The sequence below is a fragment of the Hordeum vulgare genome, chromosome 5H (genome assembly GCF_904849725.1).
Source record: "Hordeum vulgare subsp. vulgare chromosome 5H, MorexV3_pseudomolecules_assembly, whole genome shotgun sequence".
Classification (NCBI taxonomy): domain Eukaryota; kingdom Viridiplantae; phylum Streptophyta; class Magnoliopsida; order Poales; family Poaceae; genus Hordeum; species Hordeum vulgare.
This window is the reverse complement of record NC_058522.1, coordinates 49,375,931-49,399,639: the sequence shown is the minus strand read 5'-3', so window position 1 is coordinate 49,399,639 and position 23,709 is coordinate 49,375,931. Positions and strand designations below refer to the sequence as shown.

General features: G+C 44.2%; 1 protein-coding gene across 1 annotated transcript; it reads right to left on the bottom strand.

The window, feature by feature from the left end:
* Nucleotides 1-47: 47 nt before the first annotated feature.
* Nucleotides 48-16,729, bottom strand: LOC123397486 (cinnamoyl-CoA reductase 1-like). Its single transcript, XM_045092013.1, has 5 exons — nucleotides 16,536-16,729; nucleotides 14,120-14,289; nucleotides 892-1,057; nucleotides 516-705; nucleotides 48-440 (listed from the first exon to the last, which is right to left on the bottom strand). Exons 1-5 carry the CDS (start codon nucleotides 16,660-16,662, stop codon nucleotides 251-253), a joined length of 843 nt encoding a protein of 280 aa, XP_044947948.1. The 5' UTR covers nucleotides 16,663-16,729; the 3' UTR covers nucleotides 48-250.
* Nucleotides 16,730-23,709: the final 6,980 nt, after the last annotated feature.

Here is a 23,709-nt window from a genome sequence, read left to right as displayed (position 1 = left end):
GTACACGAAAAGAAGTTTCTACCCGGGCGAGGGGGATAATTAAATGGTTTTGAGGTTTTCTAAGTGCATGGTTGAACCATGAAGCATTCGTTGAGAGTTGGAAATTGGATATCTCAAAGATAGATAAACATATACACATGGTTAAGTCATGAGTCTTATTTGCGTTTTAAGAAACACATCCGGTGAAGTTTCAACTTTCAAGCAAAATGCAGAAACCATGCCACAACAGTAGGTGAACAACAGTGTCCATTCACTCCAGAACAGGTGGCATGCGGTAGAAATAAGGAACGCGACACGGTTCCTCCTCCGCATTAAGGATTCCTGATTTCTCGTATGACTCGATGCTATCTGCAAGCGTCTCCTCCAACTTCCTCGGTTTCCATCCTAGATTCTTAAGTTTATCTGAATTCATCCCGACCTTATAATCCACCTCAACCAGTCTAAACAAAACAAAAATGATGAAAATCCGGTGGAAACGATAACCGCAAATATGAAAGTATGCTGATATGACTTACTTGTCTACATAGTTATAGCTGGGGTACATGCTCTTCATCAAATCCACCAAATCTTTTATGTCGATTTGGTGTTCTGAACATATGTACCTCTGACATGGTTTTGCCTTGTTGTATAACAGGAGTAGTGCGTCAGCGACATCGCGAACGTCTACTATGGGCCAGAATTTGTTATTTATTGTGTCAGGACCTCCTGCAATTAATCCAACTAATGGAGATATAACATGGTAAAAAATAAGAAAAAAAGAATTTATATATCTCTTGAACTTCTCGGAAAACTAATATAATCCTTTTTTTTTTTGCGATGAACTAATATAATCCTTGGGATAAATGACAAGAGAAATGATGAGCAAACATGATGGATAGATCACCACTGAACCTTTTATGATATAGCGGAGGAATTTGGTGGTGATATTGAGCACATCAGCCTGTAACAGAGGGCCAAAGACTGCACCAGAGCAAAATGTAACGACGTGTAATCCATTTTTGTCCGCGTATTCTAGGGCCATCTCTTCAGCTTCCATCTTGGCAAGAGCATACCATATCTGCCAGAAGTAAGTTAGTCCTCCCGCCTTACCTCTCAAGGCCATCTCTAGGAATATGTTATTAACCATATACGGAGTATATTATATATATCTCACATTAACATCATTAGGATTTATAAAATATAAAAAGATTGGATTTTCACATAAAGAAACTAATTAAGGAACACATCAACGTGTTTTCATGTGTTTCGTGATGAATATCAATTTCTCCAGAGATTTGGTGCATGAACATGTTAATTAACCATCGTTACTGACCTCATTTTCCTTGCAAAACTCTTTGTCTGACCAGCAACTCTCGTCTTTCGTTTATCTAGAGGCCAATTTGGGTTGAAAGTAATAGCGGCGCCGGATGAAACCACAATGAGTTTTTGAACGCTCATTGCATAGCAAGCTTTCAGTACATTCTGTTGAAATTAGAGATGGGCCTTAGGCCCATAAGACAAATTTCAGAAAAATCTTCAAGGGCCCATGTAGGTGGTGGCATGACAAGGTGGTGGGAAGTTTAGTCCCACCCCGCAAGTGGAGGAGAAGTTGGACCCTTTTATAAGGGTCTCTCTTCCACATGCTATTGGAGAGTGAGAAGAGAAGGTGCCCTCGCGCACTCCTACTCTGCCGCCCGCCTCGCCACGCCTCGACGCGGATTGCGGGAATGAGCCGAGCTCATACATACGCGCTTATTTTTGCCGGTCAGGAACGGAGAATACGTAACGGACAAGGCACGATCCGAGACGGCTGTTACCGACTCGGACGTGGGTTTGGCCCACGTCTCTCCACCCAGCCGCCTTTATAAGCAGGCTATCGCCTACCCTAGCCGTCACGAGAATCAGATCACATCTGCCTCACGCGTTTGTTCCTTGACTGCTGCTGCCGTCGGCGACTCTGCCCCGTTTACCGCGTACCCGGTCGACGGGAGAGCAGGCCTCCGAAACCTCGCCTCTCCAGTTCCTGTACGGGAGAGGGGCGATTAGGTTTTTGGGGAGCGATCACGCGACTGCTCGCCTCCGTCCGTCTGCTTCGTCTACGTCCGCGTCGCCCTCGTCATCGCCATGTCTTCACCAAGTGAAGCTGACCGTCTCCGCAAGAAGGCCGAAGCCGAGAAGAAGGCGGCAGAGGACACTGCCGCCGCCGCCGCTGCTGCTACGGCCAACTGGCCGATCGGAGGGTATGATGTGTTTGTCTCTCTCCTGTTTCTGTCTGCACTAGTAGTATTGCCTATATGCGTAGACGTTTCTGCTATATGTGTAGTACTTGCTAGTATACTCCGTGATCAGTATGTCATGAACCTAGTCAATGCCATGTTAGTAATTATTTCATGGATTAATCTGCTCGGAAAATTGCCTATTTACTCAACAATCCAAAAACCTAATGTCTGTAGGAATTTTTCGAGTAATGGTTTTGCTGCTGCACTGAAACCGGATAAGTTTACCGGTACCTTTTTCAAGCGTTGGCAAACGAGAACCACCTTATGGCTCACAGCTCTGAACGTGTTCTGGGTAGCCCGTGTCACTCCTACGGAAACTATCACTCCTGAACAGGAGAAGATGTTTAAGGAGGCCACCGTCCTATTCCTTGAAGCAGTCATTAGCGTGATCGGAGATAAGCTGGTTGATGCATATTTACATATGCATGTTGCCAAGGACTTGTGGGAGGTGCTCGAATCTAAATTCGGGGCCACCGATGCTGGGAGTGAGATGTATGTTATGGAGCAGTTCCACGATTACAAGATGATTGACAACCGTTCTGTATGGGAACAAGCTCATGAGATAATATGCATAGCTAAGGAACTTGAGGTTCTTAAGTGCAATTTGCCGGGCAAGTTTGTCGCGGGCTGTATAATTGCTAAGCTCCCTAATTTCCTGAGGAACTTTGCTACTACTCTGAAACATCAGAGGCGTGAGTTCTCAGTAGAGGACATCATCGGCCATCTGAGTGTTGAGCAGAACTCGAGAGCAAAGGACTCCAATGGAAAAGCGGTGGAAAGCTCTTCTGCTGCCAATATGGTACATCAGAGGAACTTCAATTCTCACAAGCCCAAGGGAAAGAATTCTGTCCAACAGAATACCGACTTCAAGAAGAAGGGAAATAAGCCCTTCAAGAAGAATAAGAAGGGTGATGGCTGCTACACTTGTGGTTCAGAGGAACATTGGGCGAACAAATGCCCAAACAAGTACAAGAAGCCGGCACAGGACCCCAAGTCTGCCAATATGATTGTGGGCAACAATGAAAGTGGTGCATCTGGGTACGGTAATTTACTTACTGTATTTACAGTTTGTCAGTCCACCGATTGGTGGGTGGACACGGGTGCAAATATTCATGTGTGTGCTGACTTATCATTGTTCTCTTCTTATCAGGCCACTGGTCGCGGGTCCGTATTGATGGGGAATGGCGCGAGTGCTTTTGTTCTTGGTGTTGGCACGGTCGATCTGAAGTTTACTTCGGGAAGGATCGTGCAGCTGAAGAATGTGCAGCATGTCCCAGCCATCAAGAAGAATCTCGTTAGTGGCTCCCTTCTGTGTAGAGAAGGGTTTAAGTTGGTATTCGAGTCTAATAAAGTAGTAGTTACGAAATATGGACTTTTCGTTGGAAAAGGTTATGAATGCGGAGGTCTGTTCCGCCTTTATCTTGCATATTTTTGTAATAAAGTCATGAACAATATTCATTCGAGTGTTAATGAATCTGAAGTTTGGCATTCACGTCTTTGTCACATAAGTTTCGGTGTTATGTCGCGGCTAGCAAAACTGAATTTAACCCCAACTTTCACTTTAGCCAAAGGTTCTAAGTGCCATTCGTGTGTGCAAGCAAAGCAACCTTGCAAGCCTCACAAGGCTGCAGAGGAGAGACACTTGGCACCATTAGAACCCATACATTCTGATCTTTGTGAGATGAATGGTGTGTTGACTAAAGGTGGAAAGAAATACTTCATGACATTGATAGATGATTCCACTAGATTTTGCTATGTGTATCTGTTAAATACTAAAGATGAGGCTCTACACTTCTTTAAAATCTATAAGGCAGAAGTTGAGAATCAACTTGAAAAGAAAATTAAACGAGTCCGTTCTGATCGTGGTGGAGAGTACTTCTCAAACGAATTTGATTCATTTTGTGCGGAACACGGCATTATTCATGAGAGGACGCCTCCCTATTCACCCTAGTCAAACGGGGTTGCCGAGCGGAAAAACCGTACTCTAACTGATTTGGTTAACGCCATGTTAGATACATCGGGTTTATCCAAGGCATGGTGGGGGGAGGCTATATTGACCGCGTGTCATGTCCTGAATAAAGTTCCTACAAAAGATAATGAGGTCACTCCCTACGAGGAGTGGTCGAATAGAAGGACGACGCTCTCGTACTTACGTACTTGGGGCTGCTTGGCGAAAGTCAATGTACCGATCCCCAAGAAGCGTAAGCTTGGATGAAAGACTGTGGACTGCGTTAATTTGGGATACGCTAAGAATAGCGTAGGCTATAGATTTCTAGTAGTCAAATCTAAGGTACCTGACGTGAAGGTCGGTACAATAATGGAGTCGAGGGATGCTACATTCTTTGAGGATATATTTCCCATGAGAGATATGCAAAGCACTTCTAGACAGGAATCTGAGATAACTCCTGAGCCTGCCATTCCTATGGAATACTATGAACAAACACATGATGAAAATCCTGAGGAGGATGACGAGGAAGCCCGTGGTAGGGGCAAGAGACAAAGGACTGAAAACCTTTGGTGATGACTTCTTCGTATACCTCGTGGATGATAATCCCACTTCTATTTCAGAAGCGTATGCTTCTCCAGATGCTGATTACTGGAAAGCTGAGGTCCGTAGCGAGATGGATTCCATCATGGCTAAAGGGAAATGGGAAATCACTGATCGTCCCTATGGTTGCAAACCATTGGGATGCAAGTGGGTGTTCAAAAAGAAGCTTAGGCCCGATGGTACGATTGAAAAGTACAAGGCTAGGCTTGTGGCCAAGGGCTATGCCGAGAAAGAAGAAGAAGATTTCTTCGATATTTATTCACCTGTGGCTAGACTGACCACCATTCGATTACTACTCTCATTGGCGGCCTCTCATGGTCTTCTCGTTCATCAAATGGACGTTAAGACGGCTTTCCTGAATGGAGAGCTAAATGAGGAAATCTATATGCAACAGCCAGATGGCTTTGTGATAGAAGGTCAGGAAGGAAAGGTGTGTAAGTTGCTGAAATCTTTATATGGTCTGAGACAAGCACCTAAGCAATGGCATGAGAAGTTTAATACAACTCTGACATCTGTTGGTTTCGTTGTTAATGAAGCTGACAAATGTGTATACTATCGCCATGGTGGGGGCGAAGGAGTTATATTGTGCTTGTATGTTGATGACATACTGATATTTGGAACCAACCTCAAAGTAATTGAGGAGGTTAAGTCTTTTCTGTCTCAAAACATTGAGATGAAGGACCTTGGGGTGGCTGATGTTATCTTGAACATCAAGCTGTTGAGAGATGATGAGGGTGGGATTACACTTCTGCAATCCCACTATGTTGATAAGATTTTGAGTCGCTTTGGATATTCAGACTGCAAAATTTGTCAAACACCATATGATCCTAGTGTGCTTATTCGAAAGTTTAAAGGCACATCTATAGATCAATTGAGATTCTCTCAAATTATCGGTTCACTTATGTACCTAGCTAGCGCAACGAGGCCTGACATCGCGTTTGCTGTGACCAAACTTAGCCGGTTTGTTGCAAACCCGGGCGATGTTCATTGGCGTGCTGTTGAAAGAATTATGCGCTACTTGAAAGGTACTGTCAACCACGGGCTTCACTGTACGGGATTCCCATCGGTACTTGAAGGGTATAGTGATGCGAATTGGATCTCTGATGCCGATGAGATGAAGGCCACTACAGGGTACATGTTTACTCTTGGGGATGGTGCTGTTTCCTGGAAGTCTTGCAAGCAAACGATCTTAACAAGATCGACAATGGAAGCAGAATTAATAGCATTAGACACATCTGGTGTCGAAGCAGCATTTCTTCGAGATCTTTTGATGGACTTACCTGTGGTTGAGAAGCCGGTTCTGGCTATCCTTATGAACTACGATAATCAAACCGTTATTGTTAAAGTGAAGAGTTCAAAGGACAATATGAAGTCCAACAAACATATAAGAATGAGATTGAAGTCTGTCAGACGTTTGAGAAACTCCGGAGTGATAGCGTTGGATTACATCCAAACGGCTAAGAATCTGGCAGATCCCTTTACTAAAGGGCTATCACGTGTTGTGATAGACAGTGCATCGAGGGAGATGGGTATGAGACCCACATGAGTTTCCATGGCAGTAACCCAACCTATATGATCGGAGATCCCGTGAAGTAGGACCTAGGAAAACAAGCCAGTAGTGAACTGAGGAGAGTAACTTTACTAACCCACTCCGTTGGAGATGCAATACTCTCGGATACTGTATGGTAGGATGACTACTGTCTTAATGTGTTCTAAAGCTTATATGTAAGCAAGATGCTGTCCTACAGAGCGATCTTTGGAGGAACACACCTATATGAGCTTGACTGCTGGTCATAGTCTATGAGATTTGGATGATCTCTAGTAAACTCATGAATAGGCCAGGAGTGTGACTAATATGCTCCACCCGAGGGGTCACCTTCGGCAGCCTAGTACTAGTAAGACTTGTGGTGAAGCTCCTTTACGCCAAACTAACAATTCAAGGCATAGTCCATTGTTCAGTTGTAAAGGGGTGTAGCTACTTGCTCTAGGTGAAGCTCAACCTTAACAGATCTTCACTGAAATGCTGGTATATTAAAACAGTGTTTGGAACGAGGGAACACGGTGTTCCCTTGAGAACTGGTGGGGGATTGTTGAAATTAGAGATGGGCCTTAGGCCCATAAGACAAATTTCAGAAAAATCTCCAAGGGCCCATGTAGGTGGTGGCATGACAAGGTGGTGGGAAGTTTAGTCCCACCCTGCTAGTGGAGGAGAAGTTGGACCCCTTTATAAGGGTCTCTCTTCCACATGCTATTGGAGAGTGAGAAGAGAAGGTGCCCTCGCGCACTCCTCCTCCGCCGCCCGCCTCGCCACGCCTCGACGCGGCACGGCGCGGGTTGCGGGAATGAGCCGAGCCGAGCTCATACCTACGCTCTTATTTTTGTCAGTCTGGAACGGAGAATACGTAACGGACAAGGCACGATCCGAGATGTCAGATCGTGGCTGTTACCGACTCAGACGTGGGTTTGGCCCACGTCTCTCCACCCAGCCGCCTTTATAAGCAGGCTATCGCCTACCCTAGACGTCACGAGAATCAGATCACATCTGCCTCACGCGTTTGTTCCTTGACTGCTGCTGCCGCCGGCGACTCCGTCCCGTTTACCGTGTACCCGGTCGACGGGAGAGCAGGCCTCCGAAACCTCGCCTCTCCGGTTCCTGTACGGGAGAGGGGCGATTAGGTTTTTGGGGAGCGATCACGCGACTGCTCGCCTCCGTCCGTCTGCTTCGTCTACGTCCGCGTCGCCCTCGTCATCGCCATGTCTTCACCAAGCGAAGCTGATCATCTCTGCGAGAAGGCCGAAGCCGAGAAGAAGGCGGCAGAGGACACTGCCGCCGCCGCCGCTGCTGCTACGGCCAACTGGCCGATCGGAGGGTATGATGTGTTTGTCTCTCTCCTGTTTCTGTCTGCACTAGTAGTATTGCCTATATGCGTAGATGTTTCTGTTATATGCGTAGTACTAGCTAGTATACTCCGTGATCAATATGTCATGAACCTAGTAAATGCCATGTTAGTAATTATTTCATGGATTAATCTGCTCGGAAAATTGCCTATTTACTCAACAATCCAAAAACCTAATGTCTGTAGGAATTTTTCGAGTAATGGTTTTGCTGCTGCACTGAAACCGGATAAGTTTACCGGTACCTTTTTCAAGCATTGGCAAACGAGAACCACCTTATGGCTCACAGCTATGAACATGTTCTGGGTAGCCGGTGTCACTCCTACGGAAACTATCACTCCTGAACAGGAGAAGATGTTTAAGGAGGCCACCGTCCTATTCCTTGGAGCAGTCATTAGCGTGATCGGAGATAAGCTGGTTGATGTATATTTACATATGCATGTTGCCAAGGACTTGTGGGAGGCGCTGGAATCTAAATTTGGGGCCACCGATGCTGGGAGTGAGATGTATGTTATGGAGCAGTTCCACGATTACAAGATGGTTGACAACCGTTCTGTATTGGAACAAGCTCATGAGATAATATGCATAGCTAAGGAACTTGAGGTTCTTAAGTGCAATTTGCCGGGCAAGTTTGTCGTGGGCTGTATAATTGCTAAGCTCCCTAATTCCTGGAGGAACTTTGCTACTACTCTGAAACATCAGAGGCGTGAGTTCTCAGTAGAGGACATCATCGGCCATCTGAGTGTTGAGCAGAACTCGAGAGCAAAGAACTCCAATGGAAAAGCAGTGGAAAGCTCTTCTGCTGCCAATATGGTACATCAGAGGAACTTCAATTCTCACAAGCCCAAGGGAAAGAATTCTGTCCAACAGAATACCGACTCAAGAAGAAGGGAAAGAAGCCCTTCAAGAAGAATAAGAAGGGAGATGGCTGCTACACTTGTGGTTCAGAGGAACATTGGGCGAACAAATGCCCAAACAAGTACAAGAAGCCGGCACAGGACTCCAAGTCTGCCAATATGATTGTGGGCAACAATGAAAGTGGTGCATCTGGGTACGGTAATTTACTTACTGTATTTACAGTTTGTCAGTCCACCGATTGGTGGGTGGACACGGGTGCAAATATTCATGTGTGTGCTGACTTATCATTGTTATCTTCTTATCAGGCCACTGGTCGCGGGTCCGTATTGATGGGGAATGGCGCGAGTGCTTTTGTTCTTGGTGTTGGCACGGTCGATCTGAAGTTTACTTCGGGAAGGATCGTGCAGCTGAAGAACGTGCAGCATGTCCCAGCCATCAAGAAGAATCTCGTTAGTGGCTCCCTCCTGTGTAGAGAAGGGTTTAAGTTGGTATTCGAGTCTAATAAAGTAGTAGTTACGAAATATGGACTTTGCGTTGGAAAAGGTTATGAATGTGGAGGTCTGTTCCGCCTCTCTCTTGCAGATTTTTGTAATAAAGTCGTGAACAATATTCATTCGAGTGTTAATGAATCTGAAGTTTGGCATTCACGTCTTTGTCACATAAGTTTCGGTGTTATGTCGCGGCTAGCAAAACTGAATTTAAACCCAACTTTCACTTTAGCCAAAGGTTCTAAGTGCCATTCGTGTGTGCAAGCAAAGCAACCTCACAAGCCTCACAAGGCTGCAGAGGAGAGACACTTGGCACCATTAGAACCCATACATTCTGATCTTTGTGAGATGAATGGTGTGTTGAGTAAAGTTGGAAAGAAATACTTCATGACATTGATAGATGATTCCACTAGATTTTGCTATGTGTATCTGTTAAATACTAAAGATGAGGCTCTACACTTCTTTAAAATCTATAAGGCAGAAGTTGAGAATCAACTTGAAAAGAAAATTAAACGAGTCCGTTCTGATCGTGGTGGAGAGTACTTCTCAAACGAATTTGATTCATTTTATGCGGAACACAACATTATTCATGAGAGGACGCCTCCCTACTCACCCCAGTCAAACGGGGTTGCCGAGCGGAAAAACCGTACTCTAACTGATTTGGTTAACGCCATGTTAGATACATCGGGTTTATCCAAGGCATGGTGGGGGGAGGCTATATTGACCGCGTGTCATGTCCTGAATAAAGTTCCTACAAAATATAATGAGGTCACTCCCTACGAGGAGTGGTCGAATAGAAGGACGACGCTCTCGTACTTACGTACTTGGGGCTGCTTGGCGAAAGTCAATGTACCGATCCCCAAGAAGCGTAAGCTTGGACCAAAGACTGTGGACTGCGTTAATTTGGGATACGCTAAGAATAGCGTAGGCTATAGATTTCTAGTAGTCAAATCTGAGGTACCTGACGTGAAGGTCGGTACAATAATGGAGTCGAGGGATGCTACATTCTTTGAGGATATATTTCCCATGAGAGATATGCAAATCACTTCTAGACAGGAATCTGAGATAACTCCTGAGCCTGCCATTCCTATGGAATACTATGAACAAACACATGATGAAAATCCTGAGGAGGATGACGAGGAAGCCCGTGGTAGGGGCAAGAGACAAAGGACTCCAAAGGCCTTTGGTGATGATTTCTTCGTATACCTCGTGAATGATAATCCCACTTCTATTTTAGAAGCGTATGCTTCTCCAGATGCTGATTACTGGAAAGCTGCGGTCCGTAGCGAGATGGATTCCATCATGGCTAACGGGACATGGGAAATCACTGATCGTCCCTATGGTTGCAAACCATTGGGATGCAAGTGGGTGTTCAAAAAGAAGCTTAGGCCCGATGGTACGATTGAAAAGTACAAGGCTAGGCTTGTGGCCAAGGGCTATGCCGAGAAAGAAGAAGAAGATTTCTTCGATACTTATTCACTTGTGGCTAGACTGACCACTATTCGAGTACTACTCTCATTGGCGGCCTCTCATGGTCTTCTCGTTCATCAAATGGACGTTAAGACGGCTTTCCTGAATGGAGAGCTAAATGAGGAAATCTATATGCAACAGCCAGATGGCTTTGTGATAGAAGGTCAGGAAGGAAAGGTGTGTAAGTTGCTGAAATCTTTATATGGTCTGAGACAAGCACCTAAGCAATGGCATGAGAAGTTTAATACAACTCTGACATCTGTTGGTTTCGTTGTTAATGAAGTTGACAAATGTGTATACTATCGCCATGGTGGGGGCGAAGGAGTTATATTGTGCTTGTATGTTGATGACATACTGATATTTGGAACCAACCCCAAAGTAATTGAGGAGGTTAAGTCTTTTCTGTCTCAAAACTTTGAGATGAAGGACCTTGGGGTGGCTGATGTTATCTTGAACATCAAGCTGTTGAGAGATGATGAGGGTGGGATTACACTTCTGCAATCCCACTATGTTGATAAGATTTTGAGTCGCTTTGGATATTCAGACTGCAAAATTTGTCAAACACCATATGATCCTAGTGTGCTTATTCGAAAGTTTAAAGGCACATCTATAGATCAATTGAGATTCTCTCAAATTATCGGTTCACTTATGTACCTAGCTAGCGCAACGAGGCCTGACATCGCGTTTGCTGTGACCAAACTTAGCCGGTTTGTTGCAAACCCGGGCGATGTTCATTGGCGTGCTGTTGAAAGAATTATGCGCTACTTGAAAGGTACTATCAGCCACGGGCTTCACTATACGGGATTCCCATCGGTACTTGAAGGGTATAGTGATGCGAATTGGATCTCTGATGCCGATGAGATGAAGGCCACTACAGGGTACATGTTTACTCTTGGGGATGGTGCTGTTTCCTGGAAGTCTTGCAAGCAAACGATCTTAACAAGATCGACAATGGAAGCAGAATTAATAGCATTAGACACATCTGGTGTCGAAGCAGCATTTCTTCGAGATCTTTTGATGGACTTACCTGTGGTTGAGAAGCCGGTTCTGGCTATCCTTATGAACTACGATAATCAAACCGTTATTGTTAAAGTGAAGAGTTCAAATGACAATATGAAGTCCAACAAACATATAAGAATGAGATTGAAGTCTGTCAGATGTTTGAGAAACTCCGGAGTGATAGCGTTGGATTACATCCAAACGGCTAAGAATCTGGCAGATCCCTTTACTAAAGGGCTATCACGTGTTGTGATAGACAGTGCATCGAGGGAGATGGGTATGAGACCCACATGAGTTGCCATGACAGTAACCCAACCTATATGATCGGAGATCCCGTGAAGTAGGACCTGGGAAAACAAGCCAGTGGTGAACTGAGGAGAATAACTTTACTAACCCACTCCGTTGGAGATGCAATACTCTCGGATACTGTATGGTAGGATGACTACTGTCTTAATGTGTTCTAAAGCTTATATGTAAGCAAGATGCTGTCCTATAGAGCGATCTTTGGAGGAACACACCTATATGAGCTTGACTGCTGGTCACAGTCTATGAGATTTGGGTGATCTCTAGTAAACTCATGAATAGGCCAGGAGTGTGACTAATATGCTCCACCCGAGGGGTCACCTTCGGCAGCCTAGTACTAGTAAGACTTGTGGTGAAGCTCCTTTACGCCAAACTGACAATTCAAGGCATAGTCCATGGTTCAGTTGTAAAGGGGTGTAGCTACTTGCTCTAGGTGAAGCTCAACCTTATCAGGTCTGCACTGAAATGCTGGTATATTAAAACAGTGTTTGGAACGAGGGAACACGATGTGCCCTTGAGATCTGGTGGGGGATTGTTGAAATTAGAGATGGGCCTTAGGCCCATAAGATAAATTTCAGAAAAATCTCCAAGGGCCCATGTAGGTGGTGGCATGACAAGGTGGTGGGAAGTTTAGTCCCACCCTGCTAGTGGAGGAGAAGTTGGACCCCTTTATAAGTGTCTCTCTTCCACATGCTATTGGAGAGTGAGAAGAGAAGGTGCCCTCGCGCACTCCTCCTCCGCCGCCCGCCTCGCCATGCCTTGACGCGGCGCGGGTTGCGGGAATGAGCCGAGCCGAGCTCATACCTACGCACTTATTTTTGCCGGTCAGGACGGAGAATACGTAACGGACAAGGCACGATCCGAGACGTCGGATCGTGGTTGTTACCGACTCGGACGTGGGTTTGGCCCACGTCTCTCCACCTAGCCGCCTTTATAAGCACGCTATCGCCTACCCTAGCCGTCACGAGAATCAGATCACATCTGCCTCACGCGTTCGTTCCTTGACTGCTGCTGCCGCCGGCGACTCCGTCCCGTTTACCGCGTACACGGTCGACGGGAGAGCAGGCCTCCGAAACCTCGCCTCTCCGGTTCCTGTATGGGAGAGGGGCGATTAGGTTTTTGGGTAGCGATCACGCGACTGCTCGCCTCCGTCCGTCTGCTTTGTCTACGTCCGCGTCGCCCTCGTCATCGCCATGTCTTCACCAAGCGAAGCTGACCGTCTCCGCGAGAAGGCCGAAGCCGAGAAGAAGGCGGCAGAGGACACTGCCGCCGCCGCCGCTGCTGCTACGGCCAACTGGCCGATCGGAGGGTGTGATGTGTTTGTCTCTCTCCTGTTTCTGTCTGCACTAGCTAGTTGTATTGCCTATATGCGTAGATGTTTCTGCTATATGCGTACTACTTGCTAGTATACTCCGTAATCAGTATGTCATGAACCTAGTCAATGCCATGTTAGTAATTATTTCATGGATTAATCTGCTCGGAAAATTGCCTATTTATTCAACACATTCAGGGTGCCATTGATAGTAGGAGCCATCATCTCTTTCTGCACAATTCAAACTTAGGACCTTAATAAGAATTGCATGCATTCCTATGAAACGGTGAGCTTGTAATAATCATAATCTAGCGTCGAACTAAAGAAAACATATTTCGGTCCTAAGAAAATGTTGTTATGATACGGTCTAATATTGTTGCAGGTATAGATTGAAAATGTAGAATACTACTTCCAACCCCTAGTTGTGTAGTGGTAGAAAAATAAGCCCCCTTATTTTTACCCATAATTTGCGCATTATTTTCTCATTTACCTGACATAAGTAATATACACATTCTGATAGAGTGCCCCGTCTAAAAGGACCATATGTAACCTAACATGGCCATGCCATAATTATGAATTCGACTAAATAAATTTATCACCCACCCTCTCTTACTTTAGAATGAGTGTTTTTATCCTATAAATCATTGCAACTACTCTTTCTATTACACCATTTTTTTCACATATCTCATTCCAATTTAGAATTGAAAATTAATTTATGTTTTAATGAATTCAACTTAATATAAAATTCCAATAATTCTTCTTTATAAAATTCCTAAAATTGATGTACAAAAATGATATGTTTTTACTGACTTTTGATTTCTATTTTGGTTTGCGTCTCAAATTTAAATCTTGTTTTACTTAAATTTGAAATGTGTTAATCTTACTATGTCCATTATATTTCACGCAAATGATTGTAACAATAAAGTACTACATTTGCAAGATTAAATATCAGCCAACCAGCCTCAAGCGAGTGTATTTTAGTGCTTGCCTCTTTATCAACCATCTTGTCTATGGGAACTGGAGAGGCCAGATGGAAGACACCCTCACACCCGACAAATGCAGTTGCCACCATGTCGTAGTCAAGCATGTCTGCCTTGAACAACTGGAGATTTTCCGGGGCCATATCTAGCTGTTTGAGACATGCATTCTTTGGATCACCTGAAACAGAAGTTAACAATTATTCACGTATACGCGGAGCGTGAGTCCACAATAAAAACATCCCCGCCACAATCACGCTTTTAGCCCATGCGACCATGTCAATTGAAATTCCAAAAAACACAAGGAGCAATGGTTTGAGCATTTGCATGCCAACTTAAGTATCAGCTACTTCTAGTTTCCACAAACTTTTCCAAGTGCTTATGAGAATATACAACAATAATGTAAACTTCTAGTTTCAACATATTTGCTTAATCATTCTAAGATATCCCAATATTTGTATTATATTTTTTTACAAACAATAATCCAACACACACACATTTTTTACCAACAGTAATGCAGCACGCACACGCACACACACGCGCGCGCACACTGACACACACACACACACACGGAGAGAAGTATTATATACTCTAGATCTTTTTAATTCATAAAATTTAGTTTAGGGTATCTGGTAATCAACAATGAAGTATTAAAAATGATAAAATGCATAGCGATTCATCTAAGTGGTATATATATAATAAGTGTACCAAGTCGTTGAGATATATGATGACTCGTATTTGACAGTAATTATACCACTTTGGATCTGCAACATCAGATTCGACGTGACACAACCAGAAAATATCAGAGATTTTATGCCCGAAATTTCAAAACGCTACTATGGCCCATTTGTGATGCTCAACTTTTGATCATTCAAATTTGGCCAACACATGGGTACAAAGCAAATATAGTGACCAAATTAGAGCATCATAGGTCAGCAATTGTTGTATAGTGTTATATACTCCTAAATTATTTTAAATGATATTTGACACTTAAGTAGTAGACTAAGTCATTTTGCATCCATGATTATGTTACGCTGTTACACTCAAAATTATTGTTTGATATACAAAAGTTACTTTTCTGTTGAGTCACAACGCAAACATCACTGTAAGGAACGCAAGATGCGAGCCGTTAAACCACATAAAATATGAGTATTTATATTTTATGTCGTGTATTTACGTTTGCAATTTTACTTCAACTAATTTCTTGTTTTTATTTGACTGGGTTTTTGCACTTCCACTGCTTAATTTGGCCACAATTGTGCAAAATTTATGTTAACGTTTACACTGACAATGGGTTTTGCAATCTAGGCTAGCTTATTTCACAGCGTAGGGGATGGAAATGGCTGGCATCCTTAAACAGTTCATTCATAATTCATATCACCCACTTGGGCTTTTGCAGGCTGGTCTAACCTTTTCAAGCCACGCTGTCATCATACTACTAAAACTTGCAAAGTGCAACACACTACATGAACTCTGTTCGTTGAAATCAATTATGCTAATTAACTGAACAATTCTTTTCTTTTTATTCAATGGACCTATGCCAAAAAATTGGGTTACATAAAAAATAAAAGCTTTAGATGTCCAAAAAACACCGGACGTTCCCATGCACATGGTATCGACAAAACAATTCTTAAACGGGATGTTCAAAAATTTAACATATAAGGGATTATTTTTCTTATGACTCGAATGCACGTTAATTTTTCAACTCCACTACTATTTGCTACCCCCTCTGTAAACAAATATAAGAAGTTTTACATCACTACTTTAGTAGCTGAAATACACTATTTATTTACAGAGGGAGTATGTTTGAAAGGGTGTGAGAGCATCTACAATCGGGCTTAGTAAACATGATCCTCTATATGTTCACGAGTGGTCAATCACCGGGCGTGTCTGTTTTAAGCCCCTATATTTTGGTCCGCACAGCCGTACTTTTTATATTTTTATCATATGTCCAATCACTTGCACGTGATTAATGAATAAAAAAAGAAAAAAAATGAATAAATGAAGTAATAATATGGTCCAGAAAGGGGGGCGTGCCCTACGTGGCGGACTGACCGGACGTGTCCGGACGCATCCGTGAACCCTCATATCATCTTCATGTTTATGATGGATATGAGGGGTGCCGGTCTGTCCGGACGTTTGAGACGGATATGAGGGGTTCGGTTGAATCGCGTTTTTGTAACCGGTTATTGACGAGATGATCTGTGTGGACATTTGAGACGAGTACGAGGGATCCGGTTGTAGACGTTGTGTGGATGCCCCCGAAACACACCGTTGTAGTAGCTGCAACGGCGATGAAAAACTAGCTCAAGGTAATTAGCTTTACTCATCCCAGATGTCACCATTTTTCATGATCCAGGAACAGAAAACTAAACAAGGTGCAGGGAGGAGGGAGCAGCAAAGAGAGCGCGCAGGCGTGTCACGTACATGGGTCGCGGACGGTGGCGTTTACAGCGTAGCCGCGGGCGAGGAGCAGCTTGACGAGCCACGAGGCGATGTAGCCGCCGGCTCCGGTGACGCACACCCGCGGTTGCGACGGCGGCGAAGAGGCCATTCCCTCTCGTTTCCGATGGTGCTGTCCTCTCTATCCACCCCGTCGTCTCGTCCTCTCCTGTGTTTGTGCATAGAAGTAGTGCGCAGACTTTTACTACGACAGGTACAGAAACATAATCAATCTCCCCGTCTCGTTACTACGACAGGTACAGAAACATAATCAATCTCCCACACGCAACGGGCGAAGCAACGACGAGATCCAGTGCTCTACGCAAACAAATCCATTGGATATGCGCACGACGACTACCTGTTATTTTACTTGGCACGCCTGTGGTCAGCTAAGCTCTTCTGTTTTTCTGGAGGGAAGTGTGGTCAGCCAAGCACTGAAAAATACATGTAGGATTGTATACGTCTGCTTGATTCCTGCGGCATAGAATTTGCTACAAAATCTGTCCGACGGCACCACAGGGAAAAACCAACAAACGGGGATTCTAGAGCAAGCACGTTCAGCCTGCGGTGTTCCAGCGCGACACCTCACAGGCCGTCCGATTTTGCCGCACGGCCGGCTCGCATGAATGCTGCGATGATAATGGGAAGTCACGGTGCGACCTGTAAATGCCTCGCACCGTCCATCGCGTGATGACCACGTCGCGCTGTAGCGACGTTCCACAAAACGAAAAGGTCCATATCAAAGAGAAATGTCTAGAAACTAGTAATCGTGCACGTGCAACGCACGTATAATCTTTGAAAGAAAAGGCTGCATTAAGTCTGTTTCAAACCTTGAACTTATACTAATACTATTATCCCAGCTTGAATCTCTAATCCCTAAAATCAAAAACCTAAACCCACATCACATTTTTCAAATTGATTGTCATACTAAACCAAGACCGTTTGGCAACATGCCACAAGGAACTCATGGACCAGTTGCACCAACTTTTGCGTTATCCTAACATTAAACTCAATCGAGTTGCGAAAGAGTGATGGAAAGGTACATCAACATGAGGTGAAATAGAGAAGATCATGTCCTTGGCATCCGCATAGGCATCATGCCAGGCGCCAACGGGGCCACCGGCTCTTGTTTCCAAGCTACCAGAAACATGTGGTTGAGGGCCAACCAGTCGCTCGCTCCGTGCCCTTCATTGTGCGGGCATGGGGGAGACAAGCCAACGACAGGTGTGGGCGTCATTGAAGGAGCCAACATCACAATGTGCAATCCTCTTTTTCTCCAAGTTCCTAAGGCCCTAACAACATGTCTTTCATGAAGTTTATTCACACGAAATCGTACCGCAACCAACATGTATTACGGAGCAATGTCGAGAGAATCGCCCAAAAAGAAAGAAACAAAGTAATTGTTGAAGTAGGAAGAATGGGTGGTGAAAACAATTCAGAAATGTAAGCATCGTGTTTTTCTATTTGTAAACATGTGATGCATGCAATGGCCATGCTCGTGAAAAATCATTTGTAGGCGTGTGCCATCAGTTTTTGCTTGGTGCCAAACAAGAAAGAAGACTCGTTTAATGTAAAATAAGAACTACTCCTATAGAACAAGCTTGCAAGACACATACTACATAAGCGAAACAAACTACAGTGCAACACAAGATTGCAATAAGCTGCATTAGCATTAGTGATATATTTCTTGTATAAGAACATGTAAGATAACTAAAAAGCTATCATATATGGATGGTGTATGATCTACATAAAATGATCCAATCTGGTGTAATTGTCTCGTGTGCGAGATGCAGCAAAATCTTGATGGAGTGGGAAAAAAATCTTTGAGAGTAGACATGAACTTTTTCTATAGGCTTAACTATGATTTGGCATAAATTTTCAAATAATAGCTCAAATACAAGATCGCCATTCTTTCATGTAACATATTATATATAGGTTATTCATATGAAAGATGATGCCAAGGAATAGGTTTTTAGCTGTAAATGTGAATATGTAAACTGTTATAAAGCATTAAAATAAAAATGCAATCTAGGCTTCCCGCCTGAAGAAAAAAGAGAAAATAATATGTGTTGGTATAAGACAGTACCAAATTGTACATTTGTTGAGTTTGAAGCCTTTCTCTAACAACAAATTCCTATTTGATACACCAAACAGTGTTCTCCCCCATTTGGTTCTACACTCATCCTTTGCTCTGCCTCAACATAATTGAAACCGGTAGCAAATGTTGAGCTCGATTTGGAGCAGAGGCCAACCAACATTAACAATTGCGACCAGGACGACCAAAATCTGACCAAGCATTGTACAATTTGATTCACGAAAACAGCGTCCAGAAGAAACACCACATTCACAGGACAGATGAACTAAAATAAACTTGTAAATAGTCATAAACTTCTAAAGAGTCATAGCGAGCATTTGAGAGTACAAAATTGGAGCCAGAGGGGTTGTATATAGTGCCCCCTTGTACTCAATTAAACAGTAATTAGAATGACTTCACCTACGTATATCTGTGTTCTTTTCATGATGCTCTCTCAAGAGCAACGGGGTCCGTCTACATCTTCTCCATCCCTCATCCCGGGATCAGGCTATTTGCTAGTTCTACAGCCATCAATTCATCATGTATTCTACAATTTTCAGGTTCGTATCATTTGAGTACCTTCAGGTAATTTTCTTAAGCTTGTTACCCACAAATGAACTGAGATTGGAAGGGAAAACCTTTCTTGCATCAAACTTTGTTTTCTTTAAGGTGCGATGGTGAACACTTGTCTCTGTCCAACATAACCTATTCCAAGTCCGCACAAGACCCTAGCTAGGCATTACATCCAACACACAATCAGTTGTACTGAGAAAATTTTCTAACATCTATTATACTATTATTAATCACTGTCCATCTATTTGCTTCTTAACCCAATCCCATGCTCCATGACAGTATCAAATCCCTAAATGTGGCCGAATTCATCCCATTCCGCTTTTTATGTTACCTAATAATGTGAGTACATTAGGGACAAACACTTTGACCGAGTTTGACTATCTGTAGAGTGAATGAAATGAACTTGACGGTTGACACTAGAAAGGCACCTTCAGGAAAAGAAAACTCTGAATACAACAACAGTAAAGTCAATACATGGTTATAAGAACCTTTACTCTCAAGGCATGCGCATTTATATGCGCAAACCATACTCCGAGATTGGAGTACTATGTTGTTTCTGTTGGGGAACGTCGCATGGGAAACAAAAAAAATTCTACGCGCACGAAGACCTATCATGGTGATGTCCATCTACGAGAGGGGATGTTCGATCTACGTACCCTTCTAGACCGCACAACAGAAGCGTTAGTGAACGCGGTTGATGTAGTGGAACGTCCTCACGTCCCTCGATCCGTCCCGCGAACCGTCCCGCGATCAGTCCCACGATCTAGTGCCGAACGGACGGCACCTCCGCGTTCAGCACACGTACAGTTCGACGATGATCTCGGCCTTCTTGATCCAGCAAGAGAGACGGAGAGGTAGATGAGTTCTCCGGCAGCATGACGGCTCTCCGGAGGTTGGTGGTGATCTTATCTCAGCAGGGCTCCGCCCGAGATCCGCAGAAACGCGATCTAGAGGTAAAACCGTGGAGATATGTGGTCGGGCTGCCGTGGCAAAGTTGTCTCAAATCAGCCCTAAAACCCCACTATATATAGGAGGGAGGGAGGGGAGGAGGCAGCCTCAAAACCTAAAGGTTTGGCCGAAATTGGAGGTGGAGGAGTCCTACTCCAATCCTACTTGGAGTAGGATTCCACCTTCCCACTTGGAAACTCTTTCCACCTTGTGTTTTTTCCTTCTCAAACCTTATGGGCCTTAGTGGGAACTTATTCCAGCCCACTAGGGGCTGGTTTATCTCTTCCCATAGCCCATGAGACCCCTTGGGGCGTGACACCCCTCTCGATGGTCCCCGTCACCCCTCCCGGCACTCCCGGTACACTACCGATGAGACCGAAACTTTTCCGGTAATGCCCAGAAACTTTCCGGTAACAAAATGAGGTCATCCTATATATCAATCTTCGTCTCCGGACCATTCTGGAAACCCTCGTGACGTCCGTGATCCCATCCGGGACTCCGAACAACATTCGGTAACCAACCATATAACTCAAATACACATAAAACATCGTCGAACCTTAAGTGTGCAGACCCTGCGGGTTCGAGAACTATGTAGACATGACCCGAGTGACTCCTCGGTCAATATCCAATAGCGGGACCTGGATGCCCATATTGGATCCTACATATTCTACGAAGATCTTATCGTTTGAACCTCAGTGCCAAGGATTCATATAATCCCGTATGTCATTCCCTTTGTCCTTCGATATGTTACTTGCCCGAGATTCGATCGTCAGTATCCGCATACCTATTTCAATCTCGTTTACCGGCAAGTCTCTTTACTCGTTCCGTAATACAAGACCCCGCAACTTACACTAAGTTACATTGCTTGCAAGGCTTGTGTGTGATGTTGTATTACCGAGTGGGCCCTGAGATACCTCTCCGTCATACGGAGTGACAAATCCCAGTCTTGATCCATACTAACTCAACTAACACCTTCGGAGATACCTGTAGAGCATCTTTATAGTCACCCAGTCACGTTGCGACGTTTGATACACACAAAGCATTCCTCCGGTGTCAGTGAGTTATATGATCTCATGGTCATAGGAATAAATACTTGACACGCAGAAAACAGTAGCAACAAAATGACACGATCAACATGCTACGTCTATTAGTTTGGGTCTAGTCCATCACATGATTCTCCTAATGATGTGATCCCGTTATCACGTGACAACACTTGCCTATGGCCAGGAAACCTTGACCATCTTTGATCAACGAGCTAGTCAACTAGAGGCTTACTAGGGACAGTGTTTTGTCTATGTATCCACACAAGTATTGTGTTTCCAATCAATACAATTATAGCATGGATAATAAACGATTATCATGAACTAAGAAATATAATAATAACTAATTTATTATTGCCTCTAGGGCATATTTCCAACAGTCTCCCACTTGCACTAGAGTCAATAATCTAGTTCACATCACCATGTGATTCCAACGAATCCAACACCCATATAGTTATGGGGTCTGATCACGTCTTGCTCGTGAGAGAGGTTTTAGTCAACGGTTCTGAAACTTTCAGATCCGTGCGTTCTTTACAAATCTTTATGTCATCTTATAGATGCTGCTACTACGTGCTATTCGGAAAAGCTCCAAATATCTACTCTACTATACGAATCCGTTTCACTACTCATAGTTATTCGGATTAGTGTCAAAGCTTGCATCAACGTAACCCTTTACGACGAACTCTTTAACCACCTCCATAATCGAGAAAAAATTCCTTAGTCCATTAGTTACTAAGGATAAATTTTGACCGCTGCTAGTGATTCAATCATGGATCACTCTCTGTACCTCTCAACAGACTTTGAGTCAAGGCACACATCAGGTGCGGTACACAGCATGGCATACTTTAGATTCTACGGCTAAGGCATAGAAGACGACCTTCGTCTATTCTCTTTATTCTGCCGTGGTCGGGTTTTCATCTGTCGGCGAGAATGTAGCCTCTGTAATAACTTTATTATTATTCTTTCGTATTCCTCTCCGACCACCTCCTCATGTACCTCTACAACGCCTGGCTGTAATTGTCATTTCTCATTAATATATCATTTAGGCCGGCATATGTCCACCTTGCACCGTCTAAAAAAATCAGAAGGAAAAATATGGGACAATAAGCATTAACTTTCGTTCAGTAACTACATGATGAGTAACTCTACTATTCGACAAAGTCAAGAAGCAGTACCTTGCTGAGTACAGTATGGTGAGTCTGAAATGGTCTAGCAACAAGGCCATTGCATATTTCAAGTTTCTTGTGAAAAAAGTACTGCACTATAAGAGCATCTCCAACAGTTGCATAAAAATTTCGCGCCCAATAAAAGTTATAGCGCGCCACTATAACTCTTTTAATGCGCCGGGACCAACATTGTTTTAACAGACACCCAAAAATGCGCGCCCCAAAAAGTGTAAGGGAACGTTGCATGGGAAACAAAAAAATTCCTACGCACACGAAGACCTATCATGGTGATGTCCTTCTACGAGAGGATATTTGGATCTACATACCCTTGTAGATCGCACAGCAGGAAGTGTTAAGAAACGTGGTTGATGTAGTGGAACGTCTTCACGTCCCTCGACCCGTCCGAGGAACCGTCCCGCAATCCGTCCCAAGATCCGTTCCGATCTAGCGCCGAACGGACGTCACCTCCGCGTTCAGCACACGTACAGCTCGACGATGATCTCGGCCTTCTTGATCCAGCAAGCAAGACGGAGAAGTAGATGAGTTCTCCGGCAGCGTGACGACGCTCCGGTGGTGGTGATGATCTACTCCTGCAGGGCTCCGCCCGAGCTCCGCAAAAATCTGATCTAGAGGTAAAACTACGTGGTATAGGTTTGAGTTGCACGTGCAATGTTGTGTCTAAAATCAGCCTAAACCACCAATATATATATATATATATATATATATATATATATATATATATATATATATATATATATATATATATATATATATATATATATATATGGGGGAGGGGGAGGGCTAGCCTTGAGGCACAAGGCCTCAAGGTGACCCGGCCAAGGGAGGAGGAGGACTCCTCCTCCAATTCGGTTTGGGAAGGAGGAGTCCTCCTCTTCCTTCCCACCTCCCTCTTTCCCTTTTTCTTTTATTTTCTTTTGGCATTTTCTTATGTGGCGCCATGGGCCCCTTGGGCTAACTCCACCAGCCCACTAAGGACTTGTGGCGCCATCCTAGTGCCTTGGGCTCACTCCCTGGTGGGTGGGCCCCTCCCGTTGAACTTCCGGAACCCATTCGTCACTCCCGGTACACTGCCGGAATTGCCCGAAACTTTCCTATGACCAAATGAGACCATCATATATATCAATCTTCGTTTCCGGACCATTCCGGAAACCCTCATGACGTTCGTGATCTCATCCGGGACTCCGAACAACATTTGGTAACCACACATATAACTCAACTATACTAAAACATCATCGAACCGTAAGTGTGCAGACCATGCGGGTTCGAGAACTATGTAGACATGCCCCGAGGCACTCCTCGGTCAATATCGAATAGCGGGACCTGGATGCCCATATTGG

What these genes read in the sequence shown, in the direction of transcription:
- LOC123397486 (XM_045092013.1), bottom strand. Translation starts at nt 16,662, where the DNA reads ATGGCCTCTTCGCCGCCGTCGCAACCGCGGGTGTGCGTCACCGGAGCC. An exon ending in ACAAGATGGTTGATAAAGAG is followed by an intron (nt 1,058 to 14,119) that starts GCAAGCACTAAA and finishes TACTTCTGGCAG; the next exon opens with ATATGGTATGCTCTTGCCAA. An exon ending in AGCTATAACTATGTAGACAA is followed by an intron (nt 441 to 515) that starts GTAAGTCATATC and finishes TGTTTTGTTTAG; the next exon opens with ACTGGTTGAGGTGGATTATA.